At 38.5% G+C, this 15,136-nt stretch overlaps 1 protein-coding gene across 1 annotated transcript; it reads left to right on the top strand.

Annotated features, from left to right (window-relative positions):
• Positions 1–1,416: 1,416 nt before the first annotated feature.
• Positions 1,417–5,299, top strand: LOC103213763 (interleukin 36 alpha). Its single transcript, XM_007959508.1, has 4 exons — positions 1,417–1,438; positions 1,534–1,647; positions 2,117–2,256; positions 5,090–5,299. Exons 1-4 carry the CDS (start codon positions 1,417–1,419, stop codon positions 5,297–5,299), a joined length of 486 nt encoding a protein of 161 aa, XP_007957699.1.
• The last annotated feature ends 9,837 nt before the right edge of the window (positions 5,300–15,136 follow it).

The following is a 15,136-nucleotide window of genomic DNA, read 5'->3' as shown; positions in this document are numbered from 1 at the left end:
CAGACCCTTGGCGCAGGGAGCTCATTTAGGAGGTAATTGTAGGGAGCACAAGTAAGAAGTGGGGAAGGAACACAGGGAAAGGAGGAAAGCCAATAAAAGGAATGTTAATCAGCCTGTTACTGTTGTGGATAACTGGGGCTCCATTCCCCTGAGGACCCTCTGAGAAACTCTGTGGAACATGCCCTGGCATTGTGTCACAAGAGCATAGGAAGCTGGGATATTTATCTACCAGTTTTTTCCTCCTGTGGTTGAGATTGCCTTCCAAGATAAAAACCCTTGAGTTGTGAAGGTGACAGGTACGGAGAATTCTGAGGAAATGGGATGGAGCATCAGGAGTATTACCTTGGCTTCCCTTTGTGGAAGACCTAATGAGAGAGTCAAGCACTTCTAGATAAGAGCACTGGAGCATCTGAGAGCCAGGCTGCCTTTCCCGCTGTACCGGGATAGTGATCTAGGGTTGACTGAGGGCCAGGATTCCCAGGAGCTTACCTTACCCCAATGAGGTTCCCTTGAGTGGGGAAGTAGTAGGTACAGTGGCTCTGAGAAGCTGAAGCAGGGTTCACTGGGGTCAGATTTTGCCTGGTTTGAGACTGGCAGAGAATATGGTGACTGCAGACAATGAGTGGTCAGAAGCTGTACAGTTCTTAGGTACCTGTCCCCTCTTCAGTCTGGCCTTATCCTATTGGGGGCTCCCAGTCTCAGGAATGTTCCAGGTGCCATTTGAGGAATCACAGTGAAGTCATTGACCTTGGGGCCGCCCCATAATGTTTCTTCCCTCAAAGCTTAATGTTTGTGACAATTTCCTGTTTGTTTCCTAAAGGCCTAACATGTTCTTCTTCCTCTGGGTGTGTAGACAAGTCACAACTGTGCTATGGTTGATGTTTATTCACATACAGCCTTACTGAATCCTCTGCATCAGGAACTAGTGAACACCCGAGTGCTGGGCAGTCCCAGTCCCAGTGATGCAGAACCTCCTTCCTTGCTTACTTGGTTTAAAGGCCTGGGCCCTGTCAGAGCCTGTCAGAGCACCCAACAGTGGTAGAAGCTGTAGTTCAGGATAGCAAGGACACAGCATCCTCTATAAAGAGGCTGGTAGCACAGTTTGTAGCTGGGAAGTCAGCTGACGATTGGTCTCCTCTTACTTCTGGGTCTCTGGCCTTGGAGCTCCCTGTCATTTTAGGGCTCTGGGTCTAGGCCTGGACAGGATTTTCAGGTACAACTCCTTCTGCTGGGAGGTAGGCTGTGCCCAAGAAAGTGAGGGAGCAAGGTGTGTTTCTGTGGAGAGTATATTCTGATTGGTGCCGCTCCTGGGTCTGTCATCAGCCCTTCCCCTGAGCCAGAGCCAAATTGTTGCTTGGAACTGATTCAGATTCTCTCCTGGGCCAGTCTGGGCCAGTCTGAAACACCAACACCATAATGGACAGATACTTAGTTAGAGGTAATTATAAGCTCTTCATGGAAAGGCAAAAATTGTAAAGGAGGCTTATTCCATCCTATATCTTTTATATATTTGCATTTTGATTTTCTCTATAGTGTCATCCAGGACAGAACCTCTCTTGGGGCACATTCAGGATATTAGTCATCAGGTGTGGTTCCTTCAAGACCAGACCCTCGTAGCAGTCCCAAGGAAGCATGGTGTGATTCCAGGTGAGTGGCCAAAGTCTTTTGGAGAAAGCCCCTTTGGCCAGTGCTGGTGTGTGTTTTGTGCTCAGACTTCTGTTTCATAGTAAGCTTATTAACTGCCCCTACTTGGAGAGGAAAGCATCTCACAGGCAATTAACAAACCAGAGGATAATCACAGGGTTCTTCTGTGACTATCGTCATAAAGTCAGTAAAGACTCAAGGGGGCCTGTGGAAAATGGGGGAATACCTTTCCTATGAATCTCTGAGGAGTAGGACTAAGACAAAGGATCAGAGTTTCAGGGCAGACCAATTTTGATGCCACCAAAGGCTGACTCCACTAATGGAAAGAGTTCTTCTGCAAATGTGGGTTTTGTTTCTGGGGAAGGTGGTGAGTGACCACTCAATGAGTGTCTATTAGCCAATTTCAGCCTTGGTTACCTGGTGCAGAGATGCTGCTGACACCTGAACTCCATTCTACCTGTTGTGTTCCTAGTCACTATTGCTTTAATCTCATGCAAATATCCGGAGACTCTTGAGAAAGACAAAGGAAATCCCATTTACCTGGGTCTGAAGGAGCCAGAGCTGTGCCTGTCCTGCAGCAAGGTCAATGATCAGCCCACGCTACAGCTTATGGTGAGTGTGGAAAACAAGACTCTTGTCAAGGTCTGTCCAAGAGATGGGAGCCCATTTAATTTACAGAGAGTTTACCAATGGAAACGCTAGAATTTAGAATCTTTCAAAAGACATTTTATTTATTATTCTCATGCACATTTATTTTGGGCTCTATTTTTTTGTTATATGTTTTGTGAAAGAATAAGAAAAAGTCCCTTTATTTTATTTACAAAAATCAGTAAGGAAGAATATATATGTATATACCTTCAGGTAATTATAATCTCCTCATGAAGCTTACATATATAGTCAGACCAGCAAGGACATTTTTAGCAGTTAATTATTATTTTATTTTATTTATTTATTTATATTGTGATTTGGGTGAAGATTTACAGAGAAAATTCACTTTCCATACGTTCACATATACTTTGTCTCATGTTGTTGACCAAAATTTACCACAATGCAATAGTTCCCCTCCCACTTCCTCCCCATAGTTACCTCTTCCCAGTGTTCATCCCTCCATGCACTCCTGCCCCCTGAGCTGTCTCCCTCTGCATAAGCAGCCCTTCCTTCTCCCATGAATGTTCTCTCCAGGGCATGTGTCTACTTGAGGTAAATGTTTAACTCATATGCCTGTACTTTGGCTGGAAACCACAAGTGTGTTCAATTCCAGACCTGAAGGGCAGCTAGGGGCCATAGTCTCAGTGGTTCCACCAGGCTCTATTGGACTAGCAAACCTGGTCCCCACCTTCTTTTTATTCCTCCAAATGATTTTGAGTTTTGTTCCACATTGTTCTCCCTCTCTATCAAGGATCTCCTACATAGATCCCCTTCCAAGTGGATGACAGTGGTAGCCAGGCACCATCTAGTTCTTCTGGTCTCATAGTTGTATAGGTTGCAGATCGGATGGTGTACCAGTCACTAGGACTAATTGTTTCCATTAATTTTTTTTTTTTTTTTTTTTCTTTGCTCTGGATAAGGAGAGACCCATCGCTGCATACAGATGGCAGCTTGCTAGCTTTTAAGATCCCAGTCGCTACTCACCAAAGTAGGAGGTGGAACAATGTTTTGTATAGTATGTTATGCCAATTGAGCTTGATGTCCCCTGCCACTATGGTCCCAAGCCCGCAGGTTCAACTACTAAGTCCCTCTGGGTAGCTGGCTGTGACCAAGCAGTGACCACAGCCTTGCCCCTTGTCAGCTCTACTATACTTCTAGGAATTCTGATCATTCACATAAACTTATAGGACCATTGTCTGCCAACCCTAAATATGATCTTGGATACACTCCCCATTTCATAGACATACCTAATCGTTTAGCCTGTCCACCTATCTATCCATCCATATACCCATGTTTGCCTTCACTGATAACTCAGTACTGTATGTGCAAAAGGGTTCATATTTGTTGTCTGTACCTCCCATGTACCTCTCTATGTCTTTCTCATCCTCAATGCTGCCATATTGGTCACTCACATTTGGTACATTGCTCTTATCTTCACCCAAATCAATATTTATCTCTATCTATCTAACAGCATTCTCTCCCCTCCCCTCACACCCCTGGTAACCAACAAAGAAACTGTCCTTCAATAAAACCTTTCCTTAACTTTTACAATAACGGACTAATACAATATTTGTCCTTTTGTGATTGAGTTATTTCACTCAGCATAATGTCCTCCAAGTTCATCCACGTTATGCGGTGTTTTGCAGATTCTCCATTATTCCTGAGTGTTGCATAGAATCCCATTGTGTGTATGTACCATAGTTTGGTTATCCATTCCTCAGTTGATGGACATCTAGGTTGTTTCCATCTTTTGGCTATTAGCAGTTAATTATTATAAAGTGAATGAGCATATTAAAACATATTTGGACAAAAATAGCTTATAATTTTAAGTAAACAATCATTGTAAGAAACATTTTAATAATTGTAGTCTACTATTTAAACAACTCTATAAATTAGGCAGGAGCTCTGGTAGCATAGTGGCTAAGGCACTTGACTGCTAACCAGAAGACTGGTGGTTCAAACCCACCAGCCACTCCTCGGAAGGAAGGTTGGGCATTCCTACTTCCGTAGTGATACTGCCTCGGAAACCCAAGGAGGGGTCGCTATGAGTCGGGGCCGACTCAATGGCAAACAACAACAACAACAACAATATAAATTAGGCAAACTTAACTACCAAACCAGACATCTGTACATTATAGGAACTCTCCTGGCCCTTTTCAGTAAACAAGCCTAGGCAGAAACTCAATTTGATGACAAGACATAACACAGTGATTCTTAGCCTGTGGTAGTTTTGTATCCCAGGCGTCGGGCAGTATCTGGAGACATTTTTGGTTGGCATAACATGGGTGAGGTGGGGGAGTGCTACTGGTGTCCAGTGGTTATAGGTCAGGGATGTCTGCTAAACATCCCATAATGCACAGGAGGGACCCCTACAGCAGAGATTTTGTGGCCCAAAATGTCAATAGTGCTGAGACTGGAGAAACCTGACCTAAAAAACTTTAGTTTTACTTAAAAATTTATTGTAACTGTTATGTGAATACTCTTCAGGCTACTCCATTTCTAAGCAACAGCTAATGGCTTATGTAGGGCTTTGTATTCTCAAAACTAGTAAGTCAACAACTTCTGATTTAAGAACCATTGAAATTAGTGGCTTAAAGTTTCAACCATTATGTTAACATACATAAAAGTATTTGGGGCTTATTATTTTAAGAATTTAAAATAATGGAGGAAATAGAGGTCTCTAGGCTTGCTGTGATGAATGTGTAAAGCTATCTTGGACACACAATGTCAGTGTATCAAGAATGTTGGACAATTCAAGCTGTCATGTTTTTCCCTGGGCCTTCTTCCCACTTTTCAGGAACAGAATATATTGGATTTATACAACCAAACTGAGCCTGTGAAGTCCTTCCTCTTCTACCACAACCAGAACGGCAGAACCTCCACCTTTGAGTCCGTGGCCTTCCCGGGTTGGTTCATTGCTGTCTCCTCTGAAGACGGCTGCCCTCTCATTATTACCCAAGACTTGGGGAAAACCTCCACCACTGATTTTGTTTTATCTCTACAGTAGTAAGATCAGTTTGGATTTGGAGGCCACTGCTAGCTGAAGAGAATCTTGTCTTTGTTTTTTCCATTCTGTTGATGCTTCTGAGATGAACACTATCATTCTGACCCATTCATTAAGGGATGGATGTTTTGAATTATCTCCAATTATCCAAATAGAAACCAGGCTAGCTGGGTTTTAAGCAGTAAGATCTTAGCCTAGAACAGGAAGGCAGAATCTGTTGCTGGGCTTTCAACTCAAAAGTATCTTGCTGCCCCCAATATGTTCATATATTCTCTCTTTCTCCATATGTATAGAGACCAGTTGCCATTGAGTTGATTCTGACTCAGAGTGATCACGTTGTGACTCATGGTGACCCAAAGTATGTCATAGTAGAACTGTACTCCATAGAGTTTTCAATGGTAGATTGCCAGAACTTTCTTTAAAGATACTGCTGAGTGAGCTCAAATCTCCAAGCTTTTGGTTAGCATCTGAGGGCATTAGCTATTTGAACCACTCAGGGACTCCTAATATATCCATAGTAGTGACTTAAATGCTGGCCCAGGCTCTGAGTCCTCTCCTAGGGTCCATGCAGAAAAATATTCTGCAGAAACTCAGGAATTTACTATGATTATGTAACTATTAAAAAAAGAAAGATAAAGTTCTACTTAAAATACTTTGTTAATAATTTTTTCTGATAAGAAATGAGGACAATGACTGTCATTTTAAGTCCAGGTCTCTGGATTTCAGATATATTGCTCTCTAGGATTGTACCCTTCTTGTTATACCAAGATCATTTGGATCCTGAGGGGAAGAAGCAGACATAGAAGTTCCACCAAAACAGAAGAGACCAGAAAGAAAGCTATGCCTCTCCTGGGTTTGACTTATGTCTCAGTGAAGTTACACATTTGGCACTGGTTTGACTGAAGCCCTCCTGTTGTTTATGAATCTTTGACTTAAAACATTATTAGTAGACCTCAGAAACAGTTCCATTTTTGAAATAAAAATTTTGTCCTCTCAGTTGCTCTATTATGAACAGAATGACTTTAATGGAATATCAAGGTCATGATATTGATTCACTACATTTATAAAGAATTTTACAATTAGTAAAGCAGATTTACATGAAGTCTCTTATTTCTATGGGTAAACCAATAGGATTGTTGGGGAAGGTGTATCTTCCTACTCAAATTTTGTTAGGTTTCTCTACTATGGTGTGTAATACAATAAAGGTAAAAAAAAAAAAAAAAAAAAGCTAAATAAAACAAAACAATCAACTGAAAAATACACAAGAGATGACATATTAATTTCAACATACTAGTGATAATAATAAATGTAGATGGGTTTAAGTTCAATATTTAAAGAGAAAGACAATCAGATGGCTTGTTAAACCACACACAGAAGAAAACCTAGCTGTATGCTATTGATGCAAGGGAAAATAGTTCAAAAAAATTCAAAATGTATGATTTGATTAAGATATGCCAGGCATATATAACCCCCAAAAAAAGTGGTTGAAAAGGTCATGTTTCATGTTTCATTGTAAGATATAAATTTATTTTATATGCCAATAACACTAAGACACAATACTTTCTTAATAAAAAACCAAACTCACTGCCGTCGAGTTGATTTGACTCATAGCGACCCCTCCTTGGGTTTCAGAGGCGGTATCTCTGTGGAAGTAGATTGCTCAGTCTTCCTCCCAAAGAGTGGCTGGTGGGTTTGAACTACCATCCTCCTGGTTAACAGTCAAATAAATGCGTTAGGCACTGCACCACCAGAGCTCCCCAGTGCTTTCTTAGACTTATTGAAAAAGCTCTTTAAAAATTATTAAATATATGTTTATTAAACATTTTATAATTTAGTAGTCTTTTTCATTGATAGTAAGGGAAGTATAAGTGAGATGAGTTGGTTACAGTATTCTTAGAACTTCTTCATATTCCAAAGTATGATTATGTTTAATCAATTTTTGACTCACAGTCACCAATGCTTCTGTTTTCACATAAACCCTTTCTATGCCAACTAGAGCACTAATGAAGCAGAAATTTTTAAACAAGCTTTCTGGATGTTATTTCAAGCTGCTGACCTTCATTTCACAGTGATGCTACCACCTATTATATATTTCTTTATCTATGTCACATAGGATGTGTTGATGGAAGGTTTGTGATAAAATTCAGGATCCATATATATATATTTGGTGATTTGTTGAATGGAACATTAAAGGGATGGTGTTTCTTAAATCAATCACCCGGGAAAACAACCATCTTTGCATTGGTAATGGCAATGACAAATATGTCGTGACTACCAACTCATTGACAGTGATTGGAAGGTGCTATGAAATGTAGTAAGATATATCCCAATGTCAGAGATGTTAAAAGGTGAAAAAAAAAATGTAATCAGGGGTTGAAATCAAATGTTCATGAGCTGTTGACTGTACAAATCTGCTTTGTAAATTTGCACCCAAAGCACAATTAAAAAAAAAGAAAAGATAAAATAATGGTATATATGTCTAACGAAGTACTCAAGAAAAACACCAATGATAGGTCAAAGATGAATATTTTGTTTGGATAAAAGGTATGGGCCAACAAGAATTATAAACTTAGAGTCAAAATAACTTAATCAAATAAAGTTTAAACTTAGAGTCGAAATAACTGAATCAAATAAAGTTTAAACAAGATAATTTGATAAAAAGAACCACATAGTGAGATAATCTAATATTCCTCTCAGTAATATAGATCAAGCAACAGAAAAATAAGAGTTTAAAATATATGGAATAATTAACAAACTTCAACTTACATGTAAACATAAATTATCTATATACAATAAATTATTATAATCATATTTACGTATCAACATTATTTTCTTGATATTTGAATAAACTATACAATATTATTGCATACTACCCACAAATATACTCACTAATGAGTCAATTTCTTATTAAATCATTGAGGGACTGATGTTTTAATACAGAAATATTGGTATCTTGCATAGATCTTTAGGATGTTTTGGTGATATCTGGGCCATTTGGGATTTTGTATGGACTAATAATGCATTATTTTCTCCATTGAATATAATGAAATACATGATTTGCTATCTGAAATTTTGCTACCCCACATGATTTCAGAACACATTAGCCATTTGAGTTTCTACTTTTTAAATTGCCTATTCATCTCATTTGCCCATTTTCTTTTCCTGTCACTTTTGTATTTCTTACATTTTTTCTTGTTGAATTGTAGTTACTTACACATTTTAGTGTTCATTCATTATTGGTTTTAGATGTTGCAAATACCTTGTTTTGATCTGTCATCCATTAACTTTTTCTATTATGTCTTCAATAAGAAGAGAAATAATTTTCTTAAATTTTTTTTTGTGGTAGTATTGTTGCTGTGGTTAGGTGCTGTTGAGTCATCTCTGACTCATAGCGACCCCATGCACAGCAAAATGAAATACTGCCTGGTCCCACACCAGCTCCACGGTCCTTACTATGCTTGAGCCCATCGCCACAGCCACTGTGTCAATCCATCTCATTGAGGCTCTTCTCCTCTTTTATTGACCTTCCATCTTTCCAAGCATGACATGCTTCTCCAGGGAATGGTCCCTTCTTACGACATGACCAAAGTAGGTGAGATGAAATCTAGCCATTCTTGCTCCCAGGGAGCATTCTGGCTGCACTTCCTCCAGGACAGATATGTTAGTTCTTTTAGCAGTCCATGGTACTTTCAGCATTCTTCGCCAGCACCACAACTCAAAAGGATCAACTCTTCTTTGGTCTTCCCTATTCATTGTCCAGCTCTCACATGCATATGAGGCAATTGAAAATACGGCTTGTGTCAGGCACACGTTAGTCCTCAAGGAGACATCTTTGCTCTTCAGCAATTGAAAGAGGTCCTTTGAAGCCAATTTGTCCAGTGCTATACGTTGTCTGATGTCCTGACTGCTGCTTCCATTGACATCAGTTGTGGAATCAAGCAATATGAAGTCTTTGACAACTTCAATTTTTTCTCCATTTATCGTGATGCTGCTTATAAGTCCAGTTGTGAGGATTTTTGTTTTCTTTGTATTGGGATGTAATTTATACGCAGATTGTATTCTTCAATCTTCATCAGTAAGTACTTCAAGTCAAACTCACTTTTAACAAGCAAAGTTGTGTCGTCAGCATATTGCAGGTTGTTAATGAGTCTTCCTCCAATCTTGATGCCACGTTCTTCTTCATATAGTCCAGCTTCTCAGATTATTTGCTCAGTATACAGATTGATAAGTATGGTGAAAGGATACAACCCTGATGCACTCCCTTCTTGATTTTAAACCATGCAGTGTCCCCTTGTTCTGTCCAAATGACAGCCTATGTACAGGCTTCTCATGAGTACAATGAGGAATATTGCCATTTCAACCATTTTTATGTGACATTAATTACATTACTTACATTACCATGTTGTGTAAACACCATCACTATTCATTTCCAAATTTTTTCATTACCTTTCACAGAAACTCAATATCCTTAAGCAATAACTCTTCATTTCCTTCTTTCTTCTGCCTCTGGTAACAGCTAATATACTGGTCTCTATGTATTTGCTTATTCTAGAATTTTCATTTTTGAGATCTGCAAAAAGGACAAGGAGACCACATGTTCTGACCTCCTCTAACCCTACAAGAGGAAGACAGGATTACCAGCATAACCCAAGGCCTATTCCTGCCAGGCCAGACATGCTGCCTCCCTCCAGCCCTTTCACCAACCGTTCCTCCCAAAGCACCCACCACCTCTCTCCTGGGTTCGATAATTTGCTGCAGTGGCTCACAGATTATGGGGTTTATTAGGGAAGCACCACAGGCTACAATTCAAGTTCAGAAAAAAATGCTCAGTCTCTCTCCCAGCCCACCGTCCCTCAGCCAACAGTCTCTCACAGTCTCTTTCCCAGCAGTGCTGGGACCTTGGTGTCTCACTCAGCAATGCGTGCCTCTTGCGCCTCTTTACCAGCAGCACGTGTCTCTTTCCGGGGTGCGTGTCTCTTTCAGCAGCACATCTTCCTCAACCAGAGTTCTGCCTCTAGGAGGCCTCCTTTTGAGCCTGGCAGGGTGGTCAAATTAGCCAATCACAACATCAGAACTCGAAGCACTTGAGAGAGAGTGGGCACCTCCCAGAACATTGTTTTGTGCCACTCCCAACAGAAATACTCCAGGTGGACAACTTCAGCAATCAGGAGCTCCTCAGTTGCCCATAGAAAATCCCACCTTGGAGTTACAAAGACTTATGGGTAGAAAAGCCACACAAAGTAATTTACTACACCACAAGATCATACGATATTTGCTCTTTTGTCTCACTTATTTCACTCAGCATAATGTTCTCAAGCTTCATGAATGTCATATCATATATCAGAAGTTCATTTATTTTTATGGCTAAATGATAATCCATTACATAGAAATACCATATTTTGTTTATCCATTTATCTGTTGATATATACTTGGGTTGTTTCTGCTTTTGTTGGTTATTGTGAACAATGCTCCAGTGAACATTGGTGTACAGTATTCATTTGAGTACTTGCTTTTAAGTCTTTTGGGTATATACCTAGAAGTGGAATTGCTGGGTTCTATGGTAGTTGTATGTTCAACTTTTTGAGGAACTGCCAAACTGTTTCCACAGCACCTGTACCACTTTATAATCTTACCAGCAATGAATAAAAGTTTCAATTTCTCCACGTAGTTGTTAACACTATTATTTTGCAGTTTTCTTATAATAGCCACCCTAATGGGTATGATGTGGTATCTCTTTGTGGTTTTGATTCGCATTTCTCTAATAATCAATACGTTGAGCATCTTTTCATGTGCTAGTTGGCCATTGATACATCTTCTTTGGTGAATGTCTATTCAAATACTTTGCCATTTCTTAAATTGGGTTGTTTGTCTTTTTGTTGTTGAGTTGCAGGAATTGTTTCTTATTCTGTATATTAAACTATAATTGACATAATCAAATATATGGTTCTCCAAAATTATTTTCCCAGTCTGTAGGTTGTTTCTTCACTGTTGATTCAGTACTTTGATGCACAGAAGTTTTTATTTTGATGAAATCCAATTAATCTGTTTGGGCTTTTGTTTCTTGTGTTTTTGGTGTCACATCTAATAATCCATTGTCAAAAACTAGCTTCCAAAGCATTACTTCTATGCTTTCTTCTTACATTTATGTTGTTGATTCATTTTGAGTTAATTTTTGTTTATGGTATATAGTATGGGTCCAGCTTCTTCTTCTTCTTCTTTTTTTTTTTTTTTTGTATGTGGCATTTCAGTAGTTCCTGCACCATTTTTCTATTTTTTTTTTTTTTTTTTGCAGAGCTCATTCTTTCCTTATGAAATGAACTTAACATCATTTTTTTTAAAAAATCCATTGAATTTAGATGCATGAGTTTATTTTTAGATCCTCAAGTCTATTTCATTGTTCTATATATCTACTACCCTTATATCAGTCCCACACTGTACCTTTCTTGTATACTTTGAAAGTAGGAAATATGAGTTATATACCTATTTTGTTCATTTTCAAAATTGCTTTGGCTATTTGAGGTATCTTGCACTTCCATATAAATTTGAAGATTGGTTTTTCATTTCTGCAAAGAAGGCTGTTGGAATTTTGATAGGGATTGTGTTGAATTTATAAATTGCTTTGGTAGTATTGACATCTTAATTGATGTCTTCCAATCTGTTAACATGGGAAATCTTTCCATTTACTTAGGTCTTTAATTTCTGTTAGTAATGTTTCATCATTTTCAGTTTTCTAGTCTTTTACCTCCTTGGTTAAATTTATTCTTAATTATTTTCCTCTTAAATGCTATTGAAAATATAATTATTTTCTTAATTTCCTTTCCAAATTTCTCACTGCTGGTGCATAATGCAGCTGACTTTTGTACTCTGCTACTTTGCTGGACTCATTTATTAGCTCTAGTAGCTTTTGAATGAGTTATTTGGGATTTTTAATATATTGGAACATGTTATCTGTAAATAGAGAAAGTATTATTTCTTCCTTTCTAATTTGGATGACTTTTATTTCTTTTTCTTGTCTTATTGCTCTGTCTAGGACTTCCAGTACAATATTGAATAGTGGTGATAGCAGACATTCTTGTCTTTTTCCTGATCATAAGAAGAAAGCTCTCCATCTTTCTCCATTGAGTATGATGTTACTGTGTTTTCTTTTTTCTTTTAAAAGCCCTGTGGTAGTTAAGGTTATGTGTCAATTTGGCTGGGCCTGGTTTTGAGTGGCTGGGCAACTAGATGTAGTTATTCTCTGTGATGAGAATGGTAATCAACTTCATGATAGACTCTGCTGTGAGCAGCTGAGTAGCTGCCTGAGGGGTATGATCTGTTTCTAGTAGTATATAAGGAGATGTTTTGAGAAAGGTCTCTGAAGCTTTTTGGCATGCTTGGATCCTGCGTTTGGCCGAGTCATCAGTGAGTGGCCTGCCATGTTGTCTGCCAATCTTGGGACTATCTCTGGACTTGAAATAGTGGCCTGCCATGTTGTTTGATAATTTGGGGACTGATTATCCCGTTTTACTTGTTGACCTTGGGTTTGTTAGCCTCAGCAGCCAGCAGCTGTCTGAGTTAAGAGAAACCTCTAGCTTCAGTGGGAGCAAGAGGCAGAGATGAAACCCAAGGTTGAGTGGCCTTCCCCCAGCCCCTAGGGCTTGGCACTTTGAACTCAGACTTCTAGCCCCCTAAACTGTAAGAAAATAAACTCCTGTTTATTAAAGCTACCCATTTGTGGTATTTTCTGTTAGAGCAGCACAAGAGAACCAAAACATGCCCTTTATCAGGTTGAGAAATTTCTCTTCTTTTCCCAGAGTACTGAGTGTTTTTATCATGAAAGGCTGTTGGATTTTTTCAGATGATTTTTGAATATCAGTTGAGATGATCATGTGGTTCTTTTCCTTCATTCTATTTATGCACTTCATTACATTGATTGATTCTCTAATGTTGAACTCCCTTGCATTTTTGGAATAATACTTTTAATATGGAGTTGGATTCAGTCTTCAAGCACTTTGTTGAGGACTTTTGTACTTATTATAAGGAATGTTGGTTTGTCATTTTTCTTCCTTGAATCTTTAACTGGCTTAATGCTGGTCCCATAGAATGAGTTAGGAATTGTTTCCTCCTCTTCTAATTTTAAGAATAGTTTAAGAAGGATTGTTATCAATTCTTCCTTTAATTGTTTGGTAGAATTATCTGGTCCAGGGCTTTTTGTTGTTGTTGGGAGATTTTTTGATTACTGATTCAATCCATTCACTTGTTATGAGTCTGTTGAGATTTTCTATTTCTTATTGAGTCAATTTAGGTAGATCATGTGTTTCTAGGAATTTTTCCTTTTATTTAAATTGTCTACTTTGTTGGCATGTAATTATCCATAGTATTCTGTTATGACACTTTTTATTTATGCTAGATAGGTTGTAATATATCTCATTTCATTTCTTACTTTAGTTATCTGCATCTTCTTTCTTTCTTTGTCAATCTCACTAAAATTTTGTCAATTTTATTGATCTTTTCAAAGAATCAACTTCTGGTTTTGTTGACACTCTCTTGTTTTTTATTCTCTGTTTTATTTATTTCTACTCTGATCTTTGTTATATCTTTCCTTCTATTAGCTTTAAACTTAGTTCTTATGTTTTTAGATCCTGTGGTGGTTATGTTTGTATGTCAACTTGGCTGGGCCTGGTTGAGTGGCTGGGCAGCTGGTGGTAGTTATTCTCCATGATGAGACTAGCAATCAACCCCATGGTGGACTCTACCACATGCAGCTGAGTAGCTGCCTTTGGTTTGTGGTCTGCTTTCTATATATAAGAAACAGATTTGAGAGTGGTCTCGAGCTTATGGGGTACATGGACCCTGCATGTAGCCATGCCATTGTTCAGCAGCCTGCCATGCTCTGCCAATCTTGGAACTTACAATGGACTTAAATTTATGGGCTGCCATGTGGTTTGGTAACGTTGGGACTGTGCCTTTTTATTTGTCAACTTTGGGCTTGGCAGCCTCAGCAGCCAGCAGCTGCCTGAGTAAAGAAAAGCCTCCAGCTTCAGTGCACCAGGAGCTGGAGGCAGAGCTAAAGCCCAAGGCTGAGGGGCTTTCACCCAGCCCCTAGAGCTTGGCATTTTGAACTTGGACTTAAAGCCTCCAGATTGTAAGAATAAATTCCTGTTTGTTAAGGCTATTCCACTTGTGGTATATATTCTTGTCAGAGCAGCTCTAGGTAACCAGAATATTTCCTTAAGTTGTAGAGTTAGACTATTGTTTTGGGATCATTTTTCTTTTGTAATGTGGGCATTTATTGCTATAAATTTTCCTTTAAGCATTGCCTTTGCTGAATCCCATAGGTATGGTATGTTATGTTTTCATTTTCATCAGAATTAAGTATTTTCTGATTTCTCCCTTATCCATTGATTGTTTGGTAGTGTGTTGCTTATTTTCCACATATGGTGTATTTTCCAATTTTCCCTTTGTTATTATTTTCTAATTTCATTTCTTTTGTTACAGTTTTCTAGTTTCATACTTTGTATGATTTCACTGTTTAAAAATTTATTGTGACTTGCTTTGTGAATTAATATATGGTATATCCTGGAGAATGACTCATGTGCGCTCTAGAAGAATGTATATTTTTCTTTTGTCAGGGGGAGTGTTCTATATATGTATGTTCAGTCTAAATGGTTTATAGTATTGTTCAAATCCTCTATTTCCTTACTAATTTCTTTCTAGATGTTCTCTCCAATATTGAAAGTAGTATATTTAAGTCTCCAACTATTATTGTAGAGCTGTCTATTACCTCTCTTCTGTCAGTTATTTCAGTGTTTGCTTCATATATTTTTGTACCCTAAAGTTTGTTGCAGGAGCTCAGGTGGT

Source organism: Orycteropus afer, unplaced genomic scaffold (genome assembly GCF_000298275.1).
Source record: "Orycteropus afer afer isolate SDZICR_OR568_19922 unplaced genomic scaffold, OryAfe1.0 scaffold00017, whole genome shotgun sequence".
In the NCBI taxonomy this organism is placed as follows: Eukaryota; Metazoa; Chordata; class Mammalia; order Tubulidentata; family Orycteropodidae; genus Orycteropus; species Orycteropus afer.
Note: the sequence above shows the minus strand (reverse complement) of the source record. Positions and strands in the feature narration are given on the sequence as shown.